Source organism: Gigantopelta aegis, unplaced genomic scaffold (assembly GCF_016097555.1).
Source record: "Gigantopelta aegis isolate Gae_Host unplaced genomic scaffold, Gae_host_genome ctg1970_pilon_pilon, whole genome shotgun sequence".
Taxonomy (NCBI): Eukaryota; Metazoa; Mollusca; class Gastropoda; order Neomphalida; family Peltospiridae; genus Gigantopelta; species Gigantopelta aegis.
Genome location: NW_024532815.1, coordinates 44,170 through 71,901, shown reverse-complemented (window position 1 = coordinate 71,901; position 27,732 = coordinate 44,170). Strand labels below are relative to the sequence as shown.

Genomic DNA, 27,732 nt, shown 5'->3' with positions numbered 1-27,732 from the left:
TCCTCTTAACAAGAATCTATAACTTATAGTAACTTCAAAGAAAAGTGATATTCCTGATAAATCTCAGTTCACACTCTATTTTAAAATTAACTATTAATAACAAAGTGATGTTAAACAATTATATAAAATTAATCAATAATACAAAATTAAATATTTATAATTAAAGTATTTTGACAAAGAAAAAAATTGAGTAACTCTCTTTACAAAAAGCTTACAGCTGACAATGTACATTATCTAGTAAATAATATTATTATAATATAATTTTATTAATGAATGCAACTAAAAAGTTAAAGGTTGTCTCTTCTCTATCTTTTAAGATAGCAAGGATTTCGTGGCTTTGGGTGTGGCCTCATCATTGAAATGCTTAGTATTATACCTATAGATACATAAAAGTTTTAAATGGACAGATAGGCAAGTATATGGACAGAGAGCGAGACAAAAATAGATAAATGAAATAATGGATATATAGTTGATTTAAATGGATGAACTTACTTTAACGCATTTATTAACCCTTCAGCGCATTTTGGATGTTCCCTAATTATTTTAATTGATGCTTTCATCTATAAAGAAAAAAGAGATAGTTTGAGACTATTAATCCAAGTCACTTAGTTTTAGCTAATGTCTAACAATTAGTACTGCTCTACTGAAGTTAAGCAACAAGAAGAAGGATCATTTCAATGATGGGAGACTCAACAACCATGCCTTGAATTAATGTTGCTTAATATCAGGGACAACCTCTAGAGTCTAGACTACTAGACTACTACGATCTACGATTAGATTTCTTACATCTATTGGTGCCTTCTTAGTAAAGGCTCCCACAGGGTGGACATGATCGTACAAGATGATTGCCCCTGTCATTACTCGTAAAGTGAAAATGACCGTCTCCTCGTTTTGAAACCTTGATTTGTAAGTACTATAAGAATGGATGGATAAAAACTAAATGGACACATTAATTCATAAAATGGATGAATACTTTATAAATGGACACAGTTGTTAGTAAAATGGATATATACTTACGGGTTCTCATTGATCACTCTACAGACTGATGCCATCGTACTAAGACACTCTGTCATGTGATCTAGGGTAATGTTAGGATTCTGTGGAGATACAAAACATCAATATTTATATGGAACACTGGAAAAATAGAGGTGTCTAAAATGGATGCTAAATTACATACTATGTCATTAAGTTAATTGATTAAAGGAGCATCCCCATACATGAGTAATTAGTATAACTATTGTTCTAAACTACAAACACTTCATTTAAAACACACTGTGAACATCATCTAAAGTAAATTGCAGTGACCTTACCTCATCTAGAAGACGTGAGGTAGCTCCAGCTAGCCCATGTAATATTGGAGTAGGATTAGCATAAAACAAGGACATCCTATTAGCTACGTCATCAGGGAGATCAAGTTGATCTGAGCCTCCAGCTATACCCATAGTTACATCCTCCTAAGAGAACAATATGAGATTAAATGATCAATTCCTTATTACATAATAGTCCCATAATAATACTTTAGTGTATTATACAACCTCTATATTGAGGACACTTGTTCTAGTCTCATACTAATACTTTAGTGTATTATACAACCTCTATATTGAGGACACTTGTTCTAGTCCCATATTAATACTTTAGTGTATTATACAACCTCTATATTGAGGACACTTGTTCTAGTCCCATATTAATACTTTAGTGTATTATACAACCTCTATATTGAGGACACTTGTTCTAGTCCCATACTAATACTTTAGTGTATTATACAACCTCTATATTGAGGACACTTGTTCTAGTCCCATACTAATACTTTAGTGTATTATACAACCTCTATATTGAGGACACTTGTTCTAGTCCCATACTAATACTTTAGTGTATTATACAACCTCTATATTGAGGACACTTGTTCTAGTCCCATATTAATACTTTAGTGTATTATACAACCTCTATATTGAGGACACTTGTTCTAGTCCCATACTAATACTTTAGTGTATTATACAACCTCTATATTGAGGACACTTGTTCTAGTTCCATACTAATACTTTAGTGTATTATACAACCTCTATATTGAGGACACTTGTTCTAGTCCCATATTAATACTTTAGTGTATTATACAACCTCTATATTGAGGACACTTGTTCTAGTCCCATACTAATACTTTAGTGTATTATACAACCTCTATATTGAGGACACTTGTTCTAGTCCCATACTAATACTTTAGTGTATTATATAACCTCTATATTGAGGACACTTGTTCTAGTCCCATATTAATACTTTAGTGTATTATACAACCTCTATATTGAGGACACTTGTTCTAGTCTCATACTAATACTTTAGTGTATTATACAACCTCTATATTGAGGACACTTGTTCTAGTCTCATACTAATACTTTAGTGTATTATACAACCTCTATATTGAGGACACTTGTTCTAGTCCCATACTAATACTTTAGTGTATTATATAACCTCTATATTGAGGACACTTGTTCTAGTCCCATATTAATACTTTAGTGTATTATACAACCTCTATATTGAGGACACTTGTTCTAGTCCCATACTAATACTTTAGTGTATTATACAACCTTTATATTAAGCACTTAAAATGATGGGGGTTGTCCCAATCTAAATTTATTTCTAGACTTAATTAATAATCTAGTAATTGAAGGGCCTTACCATTTTCCGTCTATTCAAAGTTCTTCTATAATAACTGAAATCATTTTGAATTTGTGGATTATTCATCTATAATAAAATAAATTAATGTTCCTTTACAAAACAATATTAGACATTTTTGTATTATTAGATCATTTAAGAAATATATGGTATATCATGTGATACCTTTAGCTCATCAAATGTGAGAGTAAAATCCAAAATATGAGCCAGCTGCTTTGTAATAGCCTGTGTGACCAAAATAGAACAATCTATAAATAGATTAACTAGTATGCCCATATGAGGATTCAAACTATGAATCTCATTAAACATAGCAACACCAAAAAATACCTAATATGGATATGATATACATTGTACAGAATATCTGTTGTCATAGAAACATTTAATTGTCAATTGCCTTATATGGATGAGAAGAGATGAAATGTTATGATAAGCTCAATTTATTTGTCAACATATACAATGAAAGATGTTTTCATGTTTATCAACTCTGTTTATGTAAATAATGCTTAATACTTATAAACACATATAAAAAGTATTTGTTATTTATAAACATGATATGGCTTTAAATATATAATATAAATTAAAGCATTTAAAAAAAATAAATTTCAATAAACTACTTTCATCTTTATTATGATTTTTAAGTGAACAGTATATAATATGGATACATCTTTAGCTTAAATGGATCCATAGTAGATAAAATGGATCCATGGTAGTTAAAATGGATACATAACAAATAAAGCAGATACATGAAATGGATGAATAGATAGATACCTGTTGTTTTTTCCAGATGCTCTACAGCCGGCATTGTTGGCAAACATAACATTATTAATATATCACAAACTGCTCTCTCCAAACTAACAGCACAGTCATAAAATGACTTTAACTGTTGTACTAATGGACAAACAGCTTGCCACGCCCTCTCTTGGTGTTCTGAACTTTGGGGATTTGATATTGCCTGAGAGAGAAAGAGAGAGAGAGAGAGAGACAGAGAGAGACAGAGAGAGAGGGAGAGACAGAGAGAGAGAGAGAGAGAGACAGAGAGAGAGAGACATAGAGAGAGACAGAGAGAGAGACAGACAGAGACAGAGACAGAGAGAGATAATGTCATATTTATTCTTCAATTCCTAATCCATCCATCTCACTTCTCGTATTGTCTCCCCAGCTCCCCGATAAGCTCTCAATTCCTCTATAATTCCCGGACCATTACTAAGAGCTTCAGCAACTTTAGTATATACTTCTTTCTCAGTATCTGTGGGTTCAGCCCCTGTCATTAAATAAAGTAATTAAAAGAGAAATAGAGTAATAATGGATAGATAGTTGAAAGAATAGATTAATAAGTTACACAAATGGACAGATAGAATTAAATAGATACATAAGATGTTATCTAAATATAGGACAAAACATAACAAATATGGACGCATACTAATACTAAATGGACACATGTTTTGGTTAACACTAGAACTATACTACTTGTAATAAAATAAACAATGTTATTAATAGGACCTCTTAATATGGCCGCTCGTCACTAATAAAAACAATTAATAATATATATTTTATTATTATATCTCTAAACAGAGAATGGTATGATGCTCCTTTAATTATGATAATTAGTTAATTACTAAGAATGAGCAAAATCAACAACTATATTATAAGAGGGGGCGTGAATGTCATGTAATACTTAGAAGAACCATATATAGAAGTCAAGGTGTAATGTTATAAGCTGCTCCTTAAACACAAATATTTACTAATATATTTTATATATATATATATATATAAAACATTGTTTATCTCTATTAATTAAGACCACATCAAAGATAGATTATAGATATATTATAGAACTCATTCCACCCACGGTTAGTGTGAATAGTGTTAATTAAATTACTTCCAATAGAAGTAGTTCTATACTGCCTTAGTTAATTATTAATAATTATTAGTATGTTAATTTAGGAGCATAATGTTTTAAGGGGAGATATTATACTGAGGTATTGTTAATAGACATTATGTGAACAATAGAGTCATATGTTAGCAGGTAGATCAATATATAATGAACATACATTAACAGAAATTTAATAGAGAAATATGTTTAGGAACAGAATGAACTATAGCAACTTACTTTCAAAGTCGACATAAAAATCTACTCTTGGTACAGGACCTTTATCGTTTAATACTCTGAGAAGATTACCCATCTGACTAAGTGAGATATGCATATATATATATATATATATATATATATATATATATATATATATATATATATATATATATATGTAAGGAGAATACTCTACATTATTAATAGTACAATAATCACTACATCCTAATTTTGTTACACATTAACACAATAGATATAGGAATATGATATTGACAAGCACCCGCCCCAATTAAAATTTAAAAATTCAATCTCTTTGAGCCTCTAGCAAAGAATACAGAATTAGACAATTTTGTATCGTGCATATATCACTGATCATTACCAATAATATCAATGTATTTTATAAAGACACCTTTACAATATTATAATCAATCTATTAACAGAAGCCAATGTTAAGCTGTATTGTGATACCTTCTGTGTTATTGTCGTTGCTTTATGTCTCCTTCTCTAGACTGCTTCCTTACACAGACAGACAGTTGCCTACAAATGCAGAGAAAACCTTGAATCTCCTTTTCGCAGTGCACAGCAAGCCGAGAACTGCACATGCGCATGCGCAGTAGAGCAGGACAACGCCCCATAATCACATGTAACCTATTATGGCTAGGAATTTTTATTTTAAACATTTTTGTGTATGTTTTGCTCAGCAAATTTTTGTAGTTTTTATATGTTTATAATTTATGGTACTTTAGTTACAATAAACATTATTTTAATCAAAAAATAACAAGATTTACGGAAGTAGTGGTAGTATACGGAAATGTTCTAAAATTTGTACAGAAATTTTAATGAGGATAATAATTAATTAAAACTCCGTATACTACAAGGATTTATACTTCCACTTAAGCTGGCTATTAAAAGATGTCTTTGCAAACAGGTCGATTACTGCTTTCACACCCACGTTCAATAAAATCTTCGAAATTATTCTCCATTACTTCTTTGAGTCAATATTATATACCTCTACTATCAAGAACACATGACTCCAGACCTCTAAAGCAACCACACCTACTTGCTAATACAATACGATATTTCTCAAATAATTCTGTACAAAATCGTTATTATCCAAGACGAGCTATTATGTATATACCATCTTCTGATCTTCGTAAGATACAGAAAATTCCATCACTTAATGTTGACACAGTTGTCATTGATTTTGAAGATGGAGTCGCTGCTAATCAAAAAGTGGGTGTGGCTAAATGGTAGTAATGGGTGTGGCCTGTTAAATAGTACACAAATTATATTACGTACTTATAATTATATTACTGGTAATTAGAATTGTGGTTATGATTATGTTTGGAAAGATACATATATTAATAACATGTAATGTCCTAACAAAAGAAAATGGAATTAATCATTTAAATTTAATATAATGTTTGACAACAATAACAAGGTCTTACAACATAATATGAGCAATGTCTATATATAGGTTATAAAAATTGATCACTAAGTCAGAATACACCAAATAGACTCATTTCAACTAGAATTGTACCATAAGTCTTTTGGGTTTAATCTGGTTATTTACCACTAAACTATAAAAGAGTTCTAAGTCTTTATTTTGTTCATTTAATAACACATTGTTTAGTTATCATTATAAAAACATTGTTGATTCAACAATGTTTACTTTTAATATTCTTGTTTTGATGTTTCTTGTAGGATGTTGCTCGCTCTAATGTTACTACAGCTCTTTCAATAGCTAGTCAATGTACTAGTGAATGTGTTCTACGTGTCAATGGAGTTGATAGTGGAGAGGTCTCACGTGATTTGCAGGCAATTTTTATGGGCGGAGCTAATGACAATGAACCTGATGCACTTATGTTGCCCAAATGTGAAAATACAGAGCATTTAAAACAAGTACATTGCCATGGTTACTGTAATAAGTTTGTGTCCTTTTAATTCAGCTTGATTTTCTTGTTGGATATTATCGGAATTCACTTTCAAAGCCACGCCTCCCTCTTCATATAATTATCGAGAGTCCATCCTCGTTGTTATCATTAAAGGAGGTGTGTCAATTTGGGATAGAAAAATTAAGAAATTTAATACTGGAAGTGATCATATTTGGTTCTGATGACTTTTTAGCTGCTCTAGGTAGAAATAAATGATGGATGGAAGGATAAATAGATGCATGGATCCATAAATGGACAGATATATTAATAGATGGACAGATATATGACAAATATTTGGAAAAAAAAAATTTTTTCTTTAGGAGGTCAAAGAACCGAGGATGCGAAAGAATTAATGTATGCTCGACAAAGTTTTGTAACACAAGTCAAATCATTGGGATTACAAGCTATTGATCTAGTTAGTATTGACTATAAAAGTCAGTAATGGATGAATGAATGAATGAATGAATGGATGGATGAATGGATGGATGGATGAATGAATGGATGGATGAATGAATGAATGGATGGATAGATGGATGGATGAATGGATGGATGGATATATTGTGGATAGATAAATGACTTAATGGACAAAATGTATCATTTTTTTATCAGATTTAGATGCTTTAAAACTTCAGTCAGAAGAAGGTTCAAGAATGGGCTTTACTGGTAAGACAAGAGAGAGAGAGAGGAGGGAGGGACGAGGGAGAGAGTCCCTCTATTCTATACCATTGACTAATCCTATTTAGGAGTGTATTGTTATGTAATATATAATACAGTGTACAAAATGATGTCTATTTTATTGTACAGGCAAACAGATTATCCATCCTGGACAAATATCTACAGTACAATCAGCTTTTACTCCATCAAAAGAATTAATTGAGTGGGCGGAGGGATTAATAGCATCATTTAAAGAGCATGAAGCATCAGGCAAAGTATGATTATCAGTTGTGTTGAATTTTTAACCCTTTCTTTACTAGGGTGCGTTTACATATAGAGACAAAATGATAGACAGACCACTATTACTTCAAGCTGAGAACTTAGTCAGAATACAGAAAATATTGTCACAATAATAAAGACATTTATAATACACAATGGAACAAATGAAATTAGATATGAAATGACTTGGGAATTGTTATCTAAAAAATAGATCATTCTATTTTTAGAACAAGTGTTGCTTCAAAAGAACATAAGACACAAGGACTTGTCTAAAGTTCATTTCTATACCAATCTTTAAATAGCTTTTTACTGTATGTAAACACATTGTTACTATAAATAGTAACATACATTACTATTGTGTTACTATATTTAGAACTTAGGGTAGCATTCAAAACTATTATAAAAAATCGTCACTACTAAAATTATCGAATACAATGAATATTAATACATGATGTCATACAATAATTGTACATAATCACAGACTATAAACAATGTTAATAACTCTTGGATATTTACGTAAAACCCAGTATAACTTAGGATACTAATATTCATCTTGCTCGTCTTCATATTGGAAGTCTTCTCCATAGGCCATGGGTTGAGCATCATAGCCTTGTTCTTCTAAATATTCTCCATCTTCTGGTTGTTCAAACCCTTCCTACAATGATGTCATAATGACGTCATGTGTTGTTATGTATACATTATAAGTGGATACTAAACAATAATCAAATACATTATAATATTTATAAAACATTAGATCTCCTTGCATAGAGGAACCTCAATCTTTATAACGGACACTATAGGAGACTGTCCTTAGTATAGAGATGTCCTAGGTTGTATAATACACTAAAGTATTAGTATGGGACTAGGGACTAGGGACTAGAGACTAGAACAAGTGTCCTCAATATAGAGATTGTATAATACATTAAAGTATTAGTATGGGACTAGAACAAGTGTCCTCAATATAGAGGTTGTATAATACATTAAAGTATTAGTATGGGACTAGAACAAGTGTCCTCAATATAGAGGTTGTATAATACACTAAAGTATTAGTATGGGACTAGAACAAGTGTCCTCAATATAGAGGTTGTATAATACATTAAAGTATTAGTATGGGACTAGAACAAGTGTCCTCAGTATAGAGGACATCTTTAATTCAGAGTGTTTATATACACATATGGTATTTTTTACATATTATTCTCAACCTTTATACTCACTTGACTGACCTGAGTCTCATACATGACGCTCAGAATTTCGGGGACAAGAGGCAGTCCGTCATTCTCTTGGCAAATCATTTCTATCTTTCTCAGCTTCTCAAAATAGAAGTCTCGTTCAGCTTCTAAACTTTGTACATTCACCTCCAGATCAGCAACCTACGATGTTATATCTTGTCTTAGGAATTGCAAAATCTATCTATCTATTTGTGTGAGCATGCTGTCCATCCATTCATCCATTAATCTTTTTGTAATACCTGTTCTGAGAGAGCTGATATCTGTTCTTGTGCTGCCTTTAATTCTTTGGCTGTTGCTAAATCTCCTGAAACTAGCAGAGCTCGTTCCTTGCTTTACAGGTGCTTGAGTGGGTGGAGTTTGTCTAAAACAAAATTGCATCCCAATAACATTAATTTTATTACAGCCATAATGAAAAAAAACCACACCCACTAATTATTTAATATACCTTGTTTTCGGTTGAGCTTTCGATGTAGTTGATACTGTCGCTTTAGGAGATGGACGACCATAACCAGAGGAAGCAGGTTTCTTCATACCAGATTGACGAACTGGACCGCTAGACCCACCACCCCCTCCTAATTTAACAGCCTTAGCCCCTGTAGCAATGGGTTGTCCCTCTCGAGCAGTGAAAGCATCATATTCTCGTCCATCATAATTGGCTTGAAAGAATTTATAAAAAACCATTGTAGGAATTCAAAGTTGTCTTGGAAACGTCCTTTGACTAGCCTTTCAATAGGAATTTGCTGTGAGAAAAGTATTAATAAATATTAACTCTTTAGTTTGTCTACCTATCCATTCATCAGTGGATGCATTTACCTTGTCCACTCCCACTTTTTTAAAACAAGTTTGTAATGCCTTAAAATTTGAATATATTCATGTTCTAATTTTGTACTGAATTTAATTTTTTTCAATGAAATTGCACCTGTAAAAGTAAAACACAAAAATAAACAAATTTAATAATAGAATGTCATCTTTGAAAGCTAACAATTGTTACCATGACAACAATGACTCAATACGACATCATCAATTCCATAACATAATGGCAATCAAAAATATTGATGTTTAAAAAATTATATGGTTGCTATGGTAACACAAAGACTTACCCTCGAAGAGCATATCCATGAATTGACAATAAGCTGCCCCTAGTAGTTAAATAGATAATGATTCTAATAACATATAGTATATTATGAAATAAGTTAGTAATGATAACGTCTAGGAGTATGAATTTAAATAGACGTTTATACAGCCCTTGCAAGGTTTATATTATATACTATAATATAATAATAATATTAGTACTCTACTTCTGTACTTAGTATGTACTATATTATGGTTATTAGTGAATGTATAGAAAATATGACCTTCTTGACAGAAGTAAATGCCATAATTACCACGATGCCCCTATATGATTTTAGACTTAATTAATTTTGTCCATGTCTTAAAATTAACAATGAAACTCACTACTTAGTATTAAATATTAATACATGTTATTTAAACTTAACACAAATCTTATCAAACATTTCTCTTTCCTATCAACTTTTTTTCAAGCACCTGAACATAATTCTTCTATTTTCGTATATTCTGCCTGTAAACTCTCATTGATCCACTTCAGGAATCATGGCGACTCAGGGTCTCCGTTGTTGAGGCTGTATTGAAGACATTCACCGCCATAGTTCACTCTAGGACGATAGTCTGTATTTATTTAGTAACTATTACCAGAAACAAAATGACAGATATACAACAAAGGGGAGATGCTAACGATTTAATCCTCAGTGGGCATATGGCCACGGCAGTAAAGGTTAATTAACCACTAATTAATTAACCACTAGTTATTAAATAATTAACTATTCATAAACTACTTGTTATAAAAAGCTGATGTACATTATGAAAAACTCAGTTACTTGAAAAATCTTCAAAAAAGTAAGTTAATATTAATGCTATTAGTCAGTATTTAAAAAAATACTGTTATAGTAGATATCATTGCATGCTCCTATAGTAACTTGATATGTGCAATGCAAAATGATATGAATTGATCTGTTATTGATACTAAACAGGTCTACATTATATCAAGATGGAGTGTGCTACTCAACAGATGAAAAATACAAAAAATGGAGGGTTAATTGTTATTGGTGTGAGACTGTGGTAACCTTACATCGTGAGACACCCAGGAGCTAAGGTATGCACAACAACAGTTATATATAAAACTTTAATAGCTATTATATGAAGTCTGAATTGGACTTTAATTTACTAATATTTACTACTGTTATATAGTGTGTGCTTGTCATACACTGTACAATTGACGCTTATTTTCACTCTCTAGATTTGGGAGACTATTGGATATGGTATCCCTTGTCTTAAAGCTGATGATGACAGTTTAATAGTCAACATTACAAGTGTTGAAAGTGGGCAAACACTGTATGAATTCAGCCTCTCAAATCCAGAGAAATATCAAGTTATGGACAAGCATTTTCATGTCTTGATGTCCTCCTTAGTATTGCCATCATCTAATACATTTCTTGCACCACCAGAATCTCTAGAAGATAGTATTAAAAGAGAGGTTTGTTACGGATTTAGTTTTGCTCATGAAAAAGTTGCTGAGCGATTTTATCAAGCAGCTATCCAATTGATGCCCCAACCATCTTCTGCTAAAACAAACCAAAAATGTGACAGAGCTCAATTGGTCCAAAGTTTGACAACAAGTTTGACAACTTGCTCACCAGAAGAAATGACAGATTTCCCTCGCAAATTACAATCAGTATCCATCGCAAGTCAATGGTTGAAGAGAAGCCGGTGCTTTGACGTCCAGTGGGCAATTTCCTATGCCTTTGGAAGAAAAGTGTTGAAGATGAGAAATCTCTACAAGTTTTACAAGTCAGTTACGGAATGTTATCAGAAGATGAAGGTCTTGAAGATGTTGATAATGATGGTAAGATATCATTTAAAATGAGATATAAGAGAAAAGATAGGAAAAGTACGTTACAAGACAGTATTAAAAGTGATTGGAGGGGCTTGAGCGGAAGTGGTAGTGTCTTCTTAGAGAAGGAACCAGCAAAACGTAGCGAGTCTTTAGAAGAGATACGTATATCCTATCCAATCTCAGTCAAGCACACAGCACATATTAACACACATACACCTGTCCATGCTTTGAAAACAAGTTGTCAACACGGGGAAGTCCCTGTGTACAGTTGTCAATAATGAAAATAAAGAACCTAATAACAAACGACATTCTAAATTACATCGCACTCCTTCAGCACCCACTCGTGTACGACATCATTCATCGCCCTTAAAACCTCTCCATCATCCCACAATCCTTGTCACACCAGCTGAGAGCCCAAAACGAAATGTCCTCCACTTAACAATCTTCCTAGTCCACCTCCTCGTGTTACAGACTTTGAAGAACTCTTAAAACAACTTCAAATAACTGAAAATAATGATAAAGATGAGTTGACAAGTTCATTGAGGCTTGGCAGCACTCGTTCCATTCAGCTGTAGGCAATTTAATTCGTAAGAAACTCCACGATGAAGTCTTATGTTCTAAACTTCTCAGTCTTACACAGTCTGGTCGTGAGGAGACAAGTGAGAAACCGACCAGTCGCACGACATCTGTTATTATTCATGATCATGGTGTAGTGTGTCTTTAATATAAGAGACGAATGAACTTACTGTATCTTGCCTGTATTAGTTATTATGTTGAATAATTTATCAATGTTGTAATGGCTATAATGACTATATATAACTTTATATTATAAATATTTAAGGGAGATTTTTATACTATATAATTTTATTATAACTTTTTGACATTCTACCTTATTGTTCAAATATATTACTAATGAAGTATATAGGGAGTTATCACTGAAACTATCCCTATAAATTCAGACATGGCTTAGGTGTCTCGTAAAACATAGCAGGAATTATTTATCAATCTTTTCTGTGGTCAAGAACTAGTCTGTTCGCAATATGACTGTATCATTATGACACTAGTAGCTATACAATGTGATAGGTGTCTTCACATTGTATTCAAGTGGTATATATAATATTTAATGTTGTATTTGATAGTTTTATTTGTTAAATGACAAGTTGATAATGATACTAACTAGTAGATAGGTAGAGGTAAGCTAGTGGTAAACACTTTAATGCTTTTGTTCTTGTTCTTTGAGGATTTCATTCCATTTTTCAATATTTTTTCTAAAGTATGTGGCAAAAGTTAACCTTTTGGGTCTCTCTCTCTCTCTCTCTCTCTCTCTCTCTCTACACACCTTGCTCCTTCAGCTAAATCTTCCACAGTTGGTAGAACTTGACTAATCAAACTAGCAATAGGTACACTGATACCTACCATAAATCCAATCTACATGTACTAGTAGTACACACTATACATAATATAATACATTATGTACTTGGAATGTAGGTAATTTGTGGTAATAGTTTTTGTCCATTAGCTCCAATGGAGTAAAACCCCTGAGCTTTTTCCTCATCGCCCTGATAATATATTATACAGTAAGTCTCTAATCATTCCATATAAGGTATTAACTGTACCTGTTTATAGAACTCCTGTGTTAGCCAATCCACTGTTTTCCTATGCATATCCCACGGCTTAGAAGTAGCAGCCAGATCACAAGCAGTCATTAGTAATGCCTGACCTAGATGGCTATATATATAGTATATTATGTAGCTTCTATGTGGATGATGTATTTATCATATATTAGTATCATAGAGTACTGAACATTATTTGTAGTCTAAATATCTTGTAGTCGATAAGTAATGACGAATCAATATTTGTTACCAATTAAATATAATAATTTTAAATAATGTAGTACTTTTAAAATGAGACTAGTTGGTCATACATACCGATGGTTGTCATTCTTCCAATTAAACTCTCTATTCAAAATAAGTGGCTCAATTTTGGATCGATTTTTCTCCCAATAATGCCAGATCAGTTGCAATAATAGCATTCTCCATACATTGCAATACCTAATAAGAACCAGCAGAAAGTAAATTAAATAAATAAAAAAGTTTTCCTACAATTTTGAGAGTTTTGGGTTTAAGTTGACTGAAGATATTATGTCCAGGTGTTTGTAAGATAGCAAGTGTTTGGTTAAAGTGATGATTTTCCATTACTGATGTTGAATAAAGAGCTGCTAAGGGAGCCTTGCTCTTTACCAAGAAACCATTAGAGTATCACGATGATCGAGATCATGACATAGGCAAGCTATGAACAGTGCTATTCTCTGAATGGATAGATGGATATATGAGTAGATGGATGGATAGATAAATCAATGGACGAATGGGCAAATTAATGGACAGATCATTTGATGAGATTTATAGATACCTCAATTTCAGGGAAGTTTTCCGGTTCACTTGACAATATTGCATACATAGTCTGTGCTACCCAAAATCCATGTATCCAGTTATGATATGGGACAGGGCGATAGTTCTTAGATACAGTGAGTATAAACCTATCAGATCAATCCAATATAAAAAAAGATTTGTAGGCACAATACCTTAATACTGTGCTACTGTCAAATGATGCAGAAAGACCAGAGACATGAGCAAGTTCTGAGAACATGAGAAATGCTGTGTGTGGAAGTTGAGATTGTGAGAGTTGTAGAGTATTAAAAGTGGGTCTGTAATGAAAAAGAAATAATAGATATACTTTTAAATACATCATGTCTTTTGTAAGGAATGATATAATAGTATTAATCTGAAGAGATGTACTTAAAATCATGTCATATGAAGTTCAAAAAACCGTCTTTAAGATCACTACAAGTACATCTTCCATACAAACTTATGTTTACATACTTCAGGAGCTGTTGTTGTAAACTTTCATCCAATGGCTCCATTTCTTTAATACTTGTAATCTCAATTTCTGTGCATTGTCTGTGATAGGCCAGCATCTCCATGGTAACCTCGTATTGTTCTTGCGATGCTTAGCTTTAAAAGACATCTATTAATAAAATAAATTTATTAAATGTAGTAAAGTTGATTAAACTTACAAGACTTGCATTATATGCTAATGCACTAATTCTGTAAATTGAAAGAAAATTCCTTTGTCATTTGTTGTGAAACCATTGCCAGATTTCTTATTTATAGCTTCAATTACTCCAATGACTCTGCATGAAGGGGTAATAAAGCAATGCCCCTTTGATTAAATAGTAATGAAGTTCAAATCATACCTTCCTTCTATTTTTAAAGGAGCGCATAATATTGAATTGGTTTTATAGCCAGTAATTTTATCCACTTGGCTGTTAAATCTTGAGTCACTTTGAGCATCCATACAGGAAACAACCTCACCAGTTCTTGCCACGTGTCCAGCAATTCCCTCAGTGATAGGAAACCTGAAATAGCACATACCATAATGGTGCTTTAAGAAAATATCTTAGCAAATTGATTGATTTGTATTCATGCATTCATTTATAACACAATTTATTCATTTATCAATTTATCTACTCATATATTACCTTAGTGTTTGTCCATTATACGATAGACTCTCTGTAAGAACCACATTGGGAGATACACCCACTCCTCGTTAGTGGCTGAAGACTCAACTACTTTTTCGATACAAATTTAATTCTTCAGGAGAAACCCCAAATACACGAGCATATAGTTCTCCTCGTGGCTCATCCACAAGAAAGATGGAACTACGATCAGATTCCACAAGATCTACTGCTTCATCCTGCAATGTAACAATTCTAAGTCAATATTGTATTTATCATAAATATTTACTGCAATGGTCTGTAATAATTTGTCCACATCAAAATATCTGATAGTAGTACTCTATGAAGATAGGAGAATAGCAATAAAAGGGAATGTATTAATATAATAGTACTTAGGGGACCTAACTTGATAATATCACTCAATTCTTACTGTGTAATTCTATTAATAGATGTCTTCAATTTTGTTTCAACAGACCAATCACAGCCCAAAGCTACAGAGCTCCATGATAAATAACTGCTAGCAATCTCTTCTTCTTCAATATTAAACTTTGGTTTTTCCAGCGAGACGAATAAGATCTAATACACCAATGATAACTCCATTAGCCAAGTACAGTGGTAAGGAGAGAACAGCTTCAGCAGCCAAGGAACTAAAATCTATGTAAATAAAATGAAACAATATAATATTATTCATTAAATATATGTAAATATAATTATTAATATTATTACCATTAAAACCAAGTCCGTTAGGGAAGCGATTGTCTTTCTTCTATACAGAAAAAGATTTGGAAGTTTAAATGAAATTAATGTATATTTCCACTTCGTCTTTTACCCCTGGTAATTAGTGTATTAATGACCTGACCTGTTGAAGTAATTGTGTATTAACTTTATGACCAGTTTTTGCTACATAACCAGCAATTGAGTCCCCTTCGCATACAGACAAAATCAATGACAATGGTTCCGAGTCTTCTGAGTTAGAATTATATGAAATAAGAACCTGTAAGAAATTAAAAGCATTTGAAAAATTTATTCTATGAAGGTAGGTATTATCTATAACTAAACATATAGGAATAGCTCCATTGTTGCTCTATGTTATGTACAGTAGTACCTGGTCTTCAGTCAGCTTGTAAAGGTAATAAAGATCTGCTGACACAGCTGATAAGAATAGAATTAATAATTGAATTATTTCTACTATTATACCTGATTGAATGATGCTAGCCAGGTTGTTCAGTAATGAGAAATGACTCTGATTTAGAGATAGTTTATTTAACATATCTCTTTTATCTGAATGAACACAGAACTGTAGAAAATGGCATAAATTTAGCATATATTATTACAATATACCTTCCATTTTGATAAAGACGCAGGTACATCATCTATACAGAAATATTATTCAAAATATATATATAACAGTTTCTATAAATTCTTACTTGTTTTTGCTTTCAGATTCTACTTTCATTTCTGTTGAATGTCGACCTTTTCTGATGATCCACCTTTCTATCACATCCAATGGGACTTCAGTTAGTACATACTCCTCAAGTTTATCACGATTGTATCGAAGATACTCCCAAACTTCTTCATTTTTGGAACCTAATGTTGCATTTAACTTATATTAATTCATATTCCATGTACTTGAGAGTGCATCATATGATAGCTGTGGTGTTTTAGGGTATTTAGAAGAAGTAGGCTTTTCCTCATTGGAAAAATGGACTGGCAGAGGATTAGCTTGGCGCTTACTTAGTCTTGTTCTGGAGAGGACATTAATATGAATTATTATTTACAACTCTCTCCTGTTTTATGAACTTTTGTTAGCGTAAACATCATAGCAACCGTGAGTAAAAACGAAGCTGCGTAACTTTCAGTAATTTCATTGGTCGAACTATGCTCACCCACGTGGAAAAACGTGTCGACTCGCAAATTGGTGTTATTATCACTTCAGTAACTCCTTTTCCTATAGTACCAAAGCCTCTTGAATACCTATCTGTCGCCCCTTAGATCCAAATAGCCTGGAATGAGTTCACCAAAAATGTCGAGTGAAGCTCAGGCGTCAAGACGAGGCACTTTAACGTCTAAAGATTGTAACTATTCTAGCATTAGATACTGGACTTCAACGCGAGCCACTTATGATCATTACAACGAACATTATCTAACTAGTCTCAATACAAGTCCTTCACAAGAAGAAACATCACTGTTTTATTCTTCACCAGACCCTATTTGTTCTAAAAACCACAAGATCTTACCCATAGAGATAATCCACTGGAAGATTGGGCCTATGTTTGGAATCAACTCCATCGATACAGTCGACACCTTGTTCCATCAGATGACAACATACTTCAAGAAGGATCTGAATTAATGGAAAAAAGCCCCATATACAAGGCCTATAAAAAGATCACAACCTAAGCCAGTTAGTACATCCTGGATTTGGCATAAAGATCCAGTCAAACCCAAGCCAACAAGAAAATGGGAACAAAATTATAGTGAATTTATGTATAGTACATATTTACCTACTAGTACATGTCCATCTAAAACTGCTAGTAGCCAGAAACAATACAGTATAGCTTTATGTAGAGCATGGTTAGATGCTCATATAGGTTTGTTACAATGTCCATGAATTTGTGATATATTTATTTAACTATTAACCATTATTATGGCCATATAAAAATGATTCTGTCATTAAAAATGAACTGTATCAATTGAAGCTTCACCAATAAATTTAGTATGCCTTCCTTGAGCAATTAGTTTCCCAGTTTCTTTATTTATTAGATCTACTTTAGTAAAAGCTAATGTTCTGCCTGATTTTGTACACTCAGCATTAATTGTAACAGTCTCTCCTATTTTAGCTGCTCTGAGGTAAACTGTTAGTAAGGAAGAGAGAGAGAGATAAATATAGTCTCTTAAAAGTAACTCACCTAACATTCAAATCAGTACTTACACCAGGTGGACAGTCATTACTGACTATAGCCAATGTAGATATAGTATCAACTATAGTAGCTGTCATTCCTCCTCCATGTAAAGTCCCTCCACTATTAGAATGCTCTTTCTCGACAGTTAATTCACAAGACACTTTACCAGGAGATGCAGTAACAAGCCGTATCTAAAGAGTTATTATTAACTATCTACAATGATCTTTGGAGTGGACATAAGTAATGGATGTTTGTGTAGGTATTTTAGTTACATATTGTATGCTAAAATGCTCAGTTATATTGGTAAATAGGAACAAAATTTAATAGGAAAGTCAATATTAAATTTTGGTCTAAATTTTAAAATTGATATTGAAGGAAAAATATGTTACAAAGTGGAGGTAATAGGGTGTCCCCCCCACAATTGAATAATAAAATAAAATCATATAATAATTATTTTAAAAGGTGTATTATTAAGCTCTTAATTAATATAAAACATACCTTTCCTAAGACTCTATCAAACTCTTTAGCCTCAGTGAGAAACCTAACCACTTGATTAATCCTTTGAAATACTCCATTAGTACTGCCAGCCATTTTAGTAATAATAGTAATTAATTAATAACTATGAATAATAATCATTCACAAAAAAGGGCGGGAAATGAACGGGACGAAGAAACTCCACCTCCTTATGATGGCGATGTAAAGGGTCTCAACTGTCATAATCATTCCTGTTGTTCAGCTATTTATTCTAATATTTTATCTTCAGCAAAACGTACTAGATACAAAATTGTATACAAAGCTGAAAAGTTTCTTTGTCTCTACGAAAGTATACTGTTGATATCTTGTAGTTAAAATGGCAGAGTCTTCACGACGTTCTTCGTCCAGTCTTGAACATAAGGAACCTAGTACACCTGTAATGACGTCAGAAGGTGATGGTCAAATGCCATTAAAGAGGCGTGGCAAGAGAATGAAAGTGGACGAAGAAGAGAGAGAGGAGGAAGAGGAGGAGTTTGTGCAAACTGAGAAGCAGACGTCATATGAGGTAGATGGATAGATAGATAAATTGATAGATGGACAGATAGATGAATGGACGGATAGATAGATGAATGGACGGATAGATGGATGAATGGATTATTAGAAATAAATGTCATATGATAATTTTTCTTCAGATTTCGAATACCAAATCGAGGAGATACTCGTCGTAATAAACAACCTTTAAAGAAACGTTCTCACCAATTCCCTCTCTGAGGAGAAGTAAACAGTGAAAAGGAGAAGTCCACGAAACGAGAGAAAATGACTCAGAAGTTTTATCCAAGTGATCCAAGTTATCCAAGTAGATCATGTAGTATTATCCAAGTAGATCAATGTAGAAATCCAAGTAGACAACACTATATCCAAGTAATGTAGTATTATATCCAAGTAGATCACTAAGTGGAAGAATCATATCAGTAGAGTATTATATCCAAGTATCAATGTAGTATTATATCAAGTAGATCCAAGTAGTATGTAGTATATATCCAAGTAGTAGATCAAGTGATAGTATTATATCCAAGTAGATCCAATGTAGTATTATATCCAAGTAGATCAATGTAGTATGTAGTATCAATGTAGTATTATATCAAGTGATCAATGTATCTTTACATATCATATCTTTACACTAACTATAAACTCTATCATTGTCATAGGATGACATGGAACCTTACGAGAAACTCCTCTCTCCAGTAGCAAAGAAGCAAAGATGTCTTCCACCACCTCGACAACACACTGGTTATTATTCATTGCGTCGCTCCTCAACACTATCCACTACTACTAGTACTGAACTTACTGAAGTTGAGAAAAGGGAGACACAAGAAGAACAAAATGAAACTAAAGAAGATGATAAAGAAGAAGAGGGAGAAGATGAAGAGGATGAAGAAGAAGACGAGGAAGAGGAAGATGAGGAGGAAGAGGAAGAAGAGGAGGAGGAGCTAGAAGGTGAGGAAAGAGGTTTCTATAATTTGAGGAAGCGACGTCCTGTTGTCTACACATATCAACCTGTTATTCAGGTATGATCATTCATCCATTTTTTTCCATTCATCCATTCATTTGTTGACAGGTTGTTGAAGAGTCCCCTCGTAAGAAGAAGACCATCAATAGACAGCGGACGTTTTCATTTCGTTCTGCTGCTCCCTCAGCTTATCAACGACCACGACGAATAGGCCACACCTCCAGTGAACTAAGAAAGAAAACTCACCAGGTATGGGATGAATGGACAGATAAATGAATAAGTAGATAGACAAATGGATGGATAGATAGACAAATGGATGAATAGATAGACAAATGGATGAATGTATGGACTTTACTCATTAACTTACTAATTACCAGGGCTCTAGTACTTCCAGTAGCGGAGAGGACTCAGATGAAGCTCGTTTTCAAAGACGCAAAAAACTCGTAGTATGCAACGATCACGTACAGAATGTCTACCAATGAACTTTACACCTGAAGATATATCAACAGGTGTTACTAGAGATAGAGTTCGTATTGGTGCTAGTTTAGCAGATATAAATCCTATGACTGTTGATAGAAGTATTACCTTTGAGAGCATTGGAGGACTGGGACAACATATTAGAGCTTTGAAGGAAATGATTGTCTTCCCTTTGTTGTATCCTGAAGTGTTTGAGAAGTTTCATATCACACCTCCTCGTGGTGTGTTATTTCATGGACCTCCTGGTAAGTAAAATAAAACTATTGAATTTATATTTGTGTGTGTAATATGTATGGTTGATAGCTGTTTACTTTCTTACAAAAGATTTTTTCTTTAAATTTGAATTAAGCACAACCTCTATATTGAGGACACTTGTTCTAGTCTCATACTAATACTTTAGTGTATTATACAACCTCTATATTGAGGACACTTGTTCTAGTCCCATACTAATACTTTAGTGTATTATACAACCTCTATATTGAGGACACTTGTTCTAGTCCCATACTAATACTTTAGTGTATATGATACAACCTCTATATTGAGGACACTTGTTCTAGTCCCATACTAATACTTTAGCAAGCAACTCTATATTGAGGACACTTGTTCTAGTCCCATACTAATACTTTAGTGTATTATACAACCTCTATATTGAGGACACTTGTTCTAGTCCCATACTAATACTTAGTGTATTATACAACCTCTATATTGAGGACATCTCTATTCTAAGGACAATCTCCCATAGTGTCCCATAATAAAGTGATTTAACTATACTTATTATTCATTAATTGTTGCTATGGTTACTATTTTATAGGTTGTGGTAAAACATTAGTAGCTCGTGCACTAGCTAATGAATGTTCTAAAGATGGACGTAAGGTGGCGTTCTTTATGAGGAAAGGAGCAGACTGCCTTAGTAAGTGGGTAGGAGAGAGTGAGAGGCAACTGCGTCTCCTCTTTGATCAGGTAACTCCCACCTAGTTAATTGAATATTTTAGAATTAATTGTATTTTTATTCCATAGGCTTATCAGTTACGCCCCTCAATTATTTTCTTTGATGAAATAGATGGGTTAGCTCCAGTACGTTCTAGTCGTCAAGACCAAATCCATTCATCTATCGTCTCAACTCTCCTTGCTCTAATGGATGGTTTAGATAGCCGAGGAGAGGTTGTGGTCATAGGAGCTACTAACAGAATTGATGCTATTGATCCTGCACTAAGGAGACCTGGTCGATTTGATCGTGAATTTAGTTTTCCCCTGCCTTCAAGAGAGGTAAATAAAGTGCTACACAGCCTACACCAGTGAACATTAATACTTGAAGTTATGCATCCATTATTCAAATTATATGTTTATTTTCCAAGTCATGCATCCATTTGTCAGTTCATATATCCATTAGTCAAGTTATGCATCTATTAATAAAACCATTCATCCATTTATCATGTTATATGTCCATTGATCCACTCCATACCTCTTTTCATTTTTATAGGACCGTTGCAGTATATTATCCATTCACACTAGTTCTTGGAACCCTCCATTAAAACAAGAGTTTCTTCAAGAGCTAGCAGACCTCACTGTGGGATATTGTGGTGCTGACCTCAAAGCTCTCTGCACAGAAGCAGCTCTTCACTCCTTACGTCGACATTATCCTCAAATTTATAACACAACAGACAAGCTGGTTATTGATGTTTCCACTATTAATATCTCTGCATCAGATTTTCATGCTAGCTTACGAACTATCGTCCCTACAACGCAACGTTCTCATGCACCTGTATCTCATAGCTTATCTGATTCAATATTTCCGTTACTAGGTGGACAATTAGAGTTAATTTTAGATATTTTGGTGTTCATATTTCCTTCTTGCTGGAAGAGTGTATCAAGAGCTATGCCCGAGTTGAAGAGAAGGTGTCATAATGAAGAAAAGAGACGACAAGAAATAAAGAAAAAAATAAGCAAGTTAGTAGGATCACTTGGAGCTAGCACTATGCTATGTGATAGATCATGTGATATGTCTTGTGATCTCCATAGCAACCATGATAGGGTGAGTAATGGACTGTTTAATTCGCAGTCGCTTACTGCTTGCAAACGTAATATGCTAATCCAGCAAGCCACACCCACTTTATCATTTCAGTCAAGAAAATATTCAAACCATTTGGACGATGTTTTCTTTGATCTTAGTAGCGTATTAACACCATCTGATTCTTCTCTTCAAAGTGTTACTCAAGATGATGATGTCGACAACTCAATAGTCAGTACAAGTCACATGACTAACCGAGGGTTTCTCTCTCTTTCTTCTCATCCTCATTCACTTCCATCTGTTCATAGACCACGCCTATTATTAACTGGACAAGCAGGTATGACAAATTTACTAATAATATCCTGAGTTTTACTGATTTTCCTTATTAGGTATGGGTCATTCAGACCACATAGCTCCAGCCATACTTAATATTTTAGAAGAATTTCCAGTAAAATTACTTGATTTTTCTGCTCTCTACCTCAACTCTGCCCGTACTCCTGAAGAAGCCTGCATTCAATTGTTTCGTGAAGCCCGTCAAGCCACACCCTCAATTGTCTATATACCGAGGATTATGTCATGGTGGGAGGTTGCCATGGAGACGTTACGAGGAACTTTTACTTCTGTTTTGAACTCTTTACCTCCTGATTTGCCATTGTTAGTGTTAGCTACTACTACAGAATATGCTACAGGTATGGGTGTGGCTTGTAGTCATAGTGATGTGATTGATGTCATTTACTTATTTTATTTATCCATTCCTTACTTTTTATTTCTATTCATCCATTTCATTCCAGCTGATCTTCCTAAATCGCTTACCCAACTTTTTCCAGCTGTCGCTAGTACGTGTTACATGACCACACCCCCTTCCTTACATGACAGAGAGAGTTTTTTCTATGATATCTTACTTGAAAAACCATTACAAAATCCACCTGATAAACCAGTTAAATCAACAGGTAAAAACGGTTTCATGTAAAGAAAAACAAACATTTAATATTGCTTTTTATAGAGGCTCAACACAAGCCCCTCCCCAAAGCTCCGCCTCCTCCCCCTCGAGAACTCACTCAAGATGAGAATGATCGTCTTTGTCGCCAAAGAGAAGCAGTACTTCGTGAGCTTCGAGTTTTTTTACGTGACGCTACAAATAAATTGTTAGCTGAAAGAAAATTTAAAGAATTTACAAAACCTGTTGATTCTGAGGAAGTAAATTTAAATAGTATTATTAAATAAATTAATTTATTATTAAATTAATTAATTTATTATTGAATTAATTAATTTATTATTGAATTAATTAATTTATTATTCTTCCCCTTTTTTCTGTAGGTCCCTGATTATTATGAAATAATTGTTAATCCTATGGATTTGTCCTCAGTAATGAAGAAGATTGATGAACACTCTTATAATACTCCCAAACAATGGCTACAAGATATTGACTTAATTACTATGAATGCTTTAGAGTAAATGAAACATCTGTCCATTTAGTCTTTAATATTGTTCCATCTATCCATCCATTCATTTACCCGTCTATCCATTTTGTATCTGTCTGTCCATTTAGATATAATCCTGAGAATCATACAGATAGTCGTTTACTTAGACACAGAGCTGTGGCATTGCAAGATCTTGCTCACTCCATTTTTGATCACGAACTCAGCGAAGACTTTGAAAAGGTTAAATTTTCATATATAATGATGTCTACATAATATTAATATTTATTTCTATCTCAGCAATGCGAAGAGATTCAAGCAACATTTCAGCGACTAGGAAGTAAGTAGAATGGACAATTGTTTGACAAAATGGACAGATAAATAATAGTTAAAAAATAAATATTTTATTACTTACTATTAGAAGAACCTCCAAACACTTCACCTCTCAAGGCAACTCCTTCCACAAGTGTTGCCATGACAACTGCCTCCACTTCATCTACCTATGTAACTCCAAGAGGGTCCACTAGCAGTGTTGGTTCCAACAAATCTAAGTCAACAAACTGGACAATCAAGTCAGGGTATAGGTGAACCAGTTCGTCGTAGTTTAAGAAAGATGGGCTACACCCTGAGACTAAAGGTTTCCCATATTATTCCCCGTCAAAAGTGAAGAATAGCAAAGACGTAGATACTTGTACAGACGAGAGTAAAAGTGTTGATGACCCTGTCATTAATGAAACTGATGAGAGCTTGTTAGATTTGTCTGACCAATCAAATAAGAGTACTCCTTTTAGCTCATCACATGATATCCATAGCAACAAGACCAATCAAAATGGAACTGCTAGGCAGTTAAATTTCAATGAGAAACAACCTGATAAACCAACTAGTCAAGTTCAAACCAGAAGTCATAGTAATAGTAATACTAATCTTGATACTCACAAAGACCCCACCCCACCACTACCACAAGATATCAAAGATACGCCCCCTCCTGACGACCCTCAGTCTCTGGACGTCTCTTTACCTATTGGTCCTCTTAAAGATGTCGTTAGTTTCATCTCTTCTTCACTCAATTCCTCTGAAGGAACAAACTCTTTCGTACAAGCTGATGTAATAATTGATAAGGAGAGATTGTTAAAATTGTTTCAACATGTAGTAAATGACACGTCAACATACAATGTTGATCAGTTATTGAGGCTCCATTCTCACATAAATCATGCTGTATTTAGACATCGTATGAGCTGGGACAAATCAGCTTTATTAGAAGTAAGTTGAGCCAACAAATTCTAGACTAGTAAACGTTACTTGTTCATCTAATATTCTATAGGATCTTGAACTTGTGGTCTCGTCATTTAAATCTGTTTTAAAGACAATTTAAACAAAATTATATTACCAATACTATTGAACATTGGATGTAATGATATGTATGATATATATTAAAACATTCTTATTAAAATGCACATGTAGTAGACATCAGTTATCTATATACTAACTATGAAGTGAACACACTCAGTTACTAGATGTTGGCAATGGTTATTATCGTTAATGAGATTCATGATCGGTGCAATTATGCCCCACAAGTGCATGAAGAGAAAATCTTACGTACATATAAAAGGAAACCAAAACCGTCATGAGTGCCAGTGTGTTGTGGGCCAGCGTTCCGCAATGCATCAGACCTCTGAGATGGTTACCAGCATACTCTACGGAGTATCCGAAAGGCCGACTAGGATAGGGCTGGTAGTCTCCCTTTAAACGAGATGAGGCTGGTGTATTTGTGGTTCCCGGTTCCTGAATGCGACATTCCCTAAGAGCTGGAATCCCGTACGGCTGGTTTTAAGTTAGGGCGACGCTCCAGCCAGGATTACCTCGCGAAGACGAGGGTTACCAAGCCAGGTGGCGGTCCCAGCTAGCAATAGCAGGGAATCCTGGAGCCTAAGTGGAAGCCTGAGTGGGTGAGCGAGTAGGAATCGTTTGGGCAACACACAAGGGTTTTTTTAATTTTTTCAATTTTTTAATCTCAAACCTTTTTAAATTACTGGGAAGGAATGTCAATAGAACTGTGAGATAAATAACATTTTAACAAATTTGATTAAATTGTATGATGTATATATATATATATATATATATATATATACAAAATATTTGAAATTGGTATGTTGAGAATTTATTCCACTGGGTGAGTCATGAGGGATCGTTTGGGCAACACAAAATGTTTTTTTGTATTTTTTATTTAAACTACTGGGAAGGAACGTCAGTAGAACTGGTTACTAAGTTATTGTTAATGGTGTGAGTGAGTCAGACCATGGTTTCTTAAAAAATGGTCAAAAATAAAAGGTAATAAAATCACTTGAAATTTTTTGTCAAGTTATCTATAATAGAAAGCAGAGTAGTTGGTTGTGCTCAGAAATATTATTATAAATCTGTAAAAAGTAAAGAAATCCCTTGTACATGTACTAGTAAAACAAGGAGCACTTTTGTCATTTTTAAAATAATAATACAACATTTAATAACAGTGATATTAATGTCACTTAAAATTTCAAGTATTTAATGATATTTCCAAATTCTCAATTGCTTAAAAATACCCACTCCAACAATTGTAAGGTTACATTGATAATCCATTACTATATATATTGTATGTAGTATGAATTGACTCCACTGTTTTGTCAATAACTTTAAGGAAATAATATATATTATATCAATAATACAACAATGTTATGTTGAAGTGTTGTAATGAACATTATTTGAATAATGAGTTGTGTAAAAAGTAACATCAATGTAACATCAATGAGAGAGAGAGAGAGTGAGAGAGAGAGAGAGAGAGAGAGAGAGAGAGAGAGAGAGAGAGAGAGAGAGAGAGAGAGAGAGAGAGAGAGAGAGAGAGATACAATTAATTTAAATATGTCAATAAAATGATACTAAGGCAAATACTAACACAAAAAATTACAAATATACACAAATGATTAAAATAATGAATAAATTTAATGACATATAATAACATCATGAGTTACATTTTTTTTACTAAGCACTAAGTGTTGATAACTTTTAAAACAAGCCATGAGCTTTTTTCAAGTTTTCTTGTTTCCATACAGCTAGCTTTGTGAATTCTTCTTTTGTCATTTTGAATGTTGTCTACATTAAATGGATACGTTAAATATAAAATGGATATATATATATAGAAAATTATATAGAAAAGTGAACTAATAACAGCACAATGGATGTATAGATAGTATAACGGATGCATAGGGTTTCCTGGTTGATAAAATGGTTGTAAAAATACCTGAAAATCTTGATCAGATAGATAAGTCTCTAATTTTAATGGATTAACCTCTTCTGGCCTTTTTTTAAGTTCATCTAAAGTATATGAGGTTCTCAAATACCTGGTTAATTCTGTCTCTGCTAGTGTGCGTGAAGGTTTAATGTCAATTCCTCCATCCTAAAAAAATAAAGATATTGTTTTTTGTTTGTGTTGTCTTTATTGTCTTAGTAACTGGTATCTGTCCATTTCACACTTATTGATCTATTAATCCATCTTTCACATGTACATGTATATAAGGACCACACCCCATACTGACCTTACTAACAATAGCTTTAACATCAGGGTCCTCCCTCCAATATGGGAACAGGTTTGTAAATTCCAAGTGTTCAGTTCCTGCATTTACTACATATACAGTTGGTAT

General features: G+C 33.4%; 3 protein-coding genes and 1 pseudogene across 3 annotated transcripts; 2 read left to right on the top strand and 2 right to left on the bottom strand.

Moving 5' to 3' along the window:
* Positions 1 to 312: 312 nt before the first annotated feature.
* Positions 313 to 2,889, bottom strand: LOC121391220 (CYFIP-related Rac1 interactor B-like). The gene is made up of 7 exons (XM_041522919.1): positions 2,833 to 2,889; positions 2,671 to 2,736; positions 1,311 to 1,454; positions 1,018 to 1,097; positions 787 to 913; positions 493 to 560; positions 313 to 376 (listed from the first exon to the last, which is right to left on the bottom strand). The coding sequence occupies exons 2-7, from the start codon at positions 2,734 to 2,736 to the stop codon at positions 313 to 315; spliced, it is 549 nt and encodes a 182-aa protein (XP_041378853.1). The 5' UTR covers positions 2,833 to 2,889.
* A 2,776-nt stretch (positions 2,890 to 5,665) lies between these two features.
* On the top strand, positions 5,666 to 7,754 carry LOC121391223 (citramalyl-CoA lyase, mitochondrial-like). Its single transcript, XM_041522921.1, has 6 exons — positions 5,666 to 5,986; positions 6,703 to 6,889; positions 7,008 to 7,121; positions 7,297 to 7,350; positions 7,492 to 7,616; positions 7,662 to 7,754. The coding sequence occupies exons 1-6, from the start codon at positions 5,666 to 5,668 to the stop codon at positions 7,752 to 7,754; spliced, it is 894 nt and encodes a 297-aa protein (XP_041378855.1).
* A 407-nt stretch (positions 7,755 to 8,161) lies between these two features.
* LOC121391222 lies at positions 8,162 to 10,514 on the bottom strand (annotated as a pseudogene).
* An 8,510-nt stretch (positions 10,515 to 19,024) lies between these two features.
* Positions 19,025 to 24,337, top strand: LOC121391221 (ATPase family AAA domain-containing protein 2-like). The gene is given in 11 exon segments (XM_041522920.1): positions 19,025 to 19,213; positions 19,857 to 20,216; positions 20,536 to 20,592; positions 20,595 to 20,880; positions 21,447 to 21,595; positions 21,653 to 21,901; positions 22,116 to 22,383; positions 23,033 to 23,332; positions 23,647 to 23,840; positions 23,961 to 24,094; positions 24,193 to 24,337. Coding segments are annotated over 11 exon segments (2,331 nt in total).
* Positions 24,338 to 27,732: the final 3,395 nt, after the last annotated feature.

Bases quoted from the DNA above. Each gene is read 5' to 3' on its own strand.
- LOC121391223 (XM_041522921.1), top strand. From the start codon at position 5,666: ATGTCTTTGCAAACAGGTCGATTACTGCTTTCACACCCACGTTCAATA. The intron at 5,987-6,702 runs GTGGGTGTGGCT...CTTTTAATTCAG, and splicing joins GAGTCGCTGCTAATCAAAAA to CTTGATTTTCTTGTTGGATA. The intron at 7,617-7,661 runs GTATGATTATCA...TTTCTTTACTAG, and splicing joins AGCATGAAGCATCAGGCAAA to GGTGCGTTTACATATAGAGA.
- LOC121391220 (XM_041522919.1), bottom strand. From the start codon at position 2,736: ATGAATAATCCACAAATTCAAAATGATTTCAGTTATTATAGAAGAACT. The intron at 1,098-1,310 runs GTAAGGTCACTG...GTATCTCCACAG, and splicing joins CCTCACGTCTTCTAGATGAG to AATCCTAACATTACCCTAGA. The intron at 561-786 runs GTAAGAAATCTA...TTTTCTTTATAG, and splicing joins CTAAGAAGGCACCAATAGAT to ATGAAAGCATCAATTAAAAT.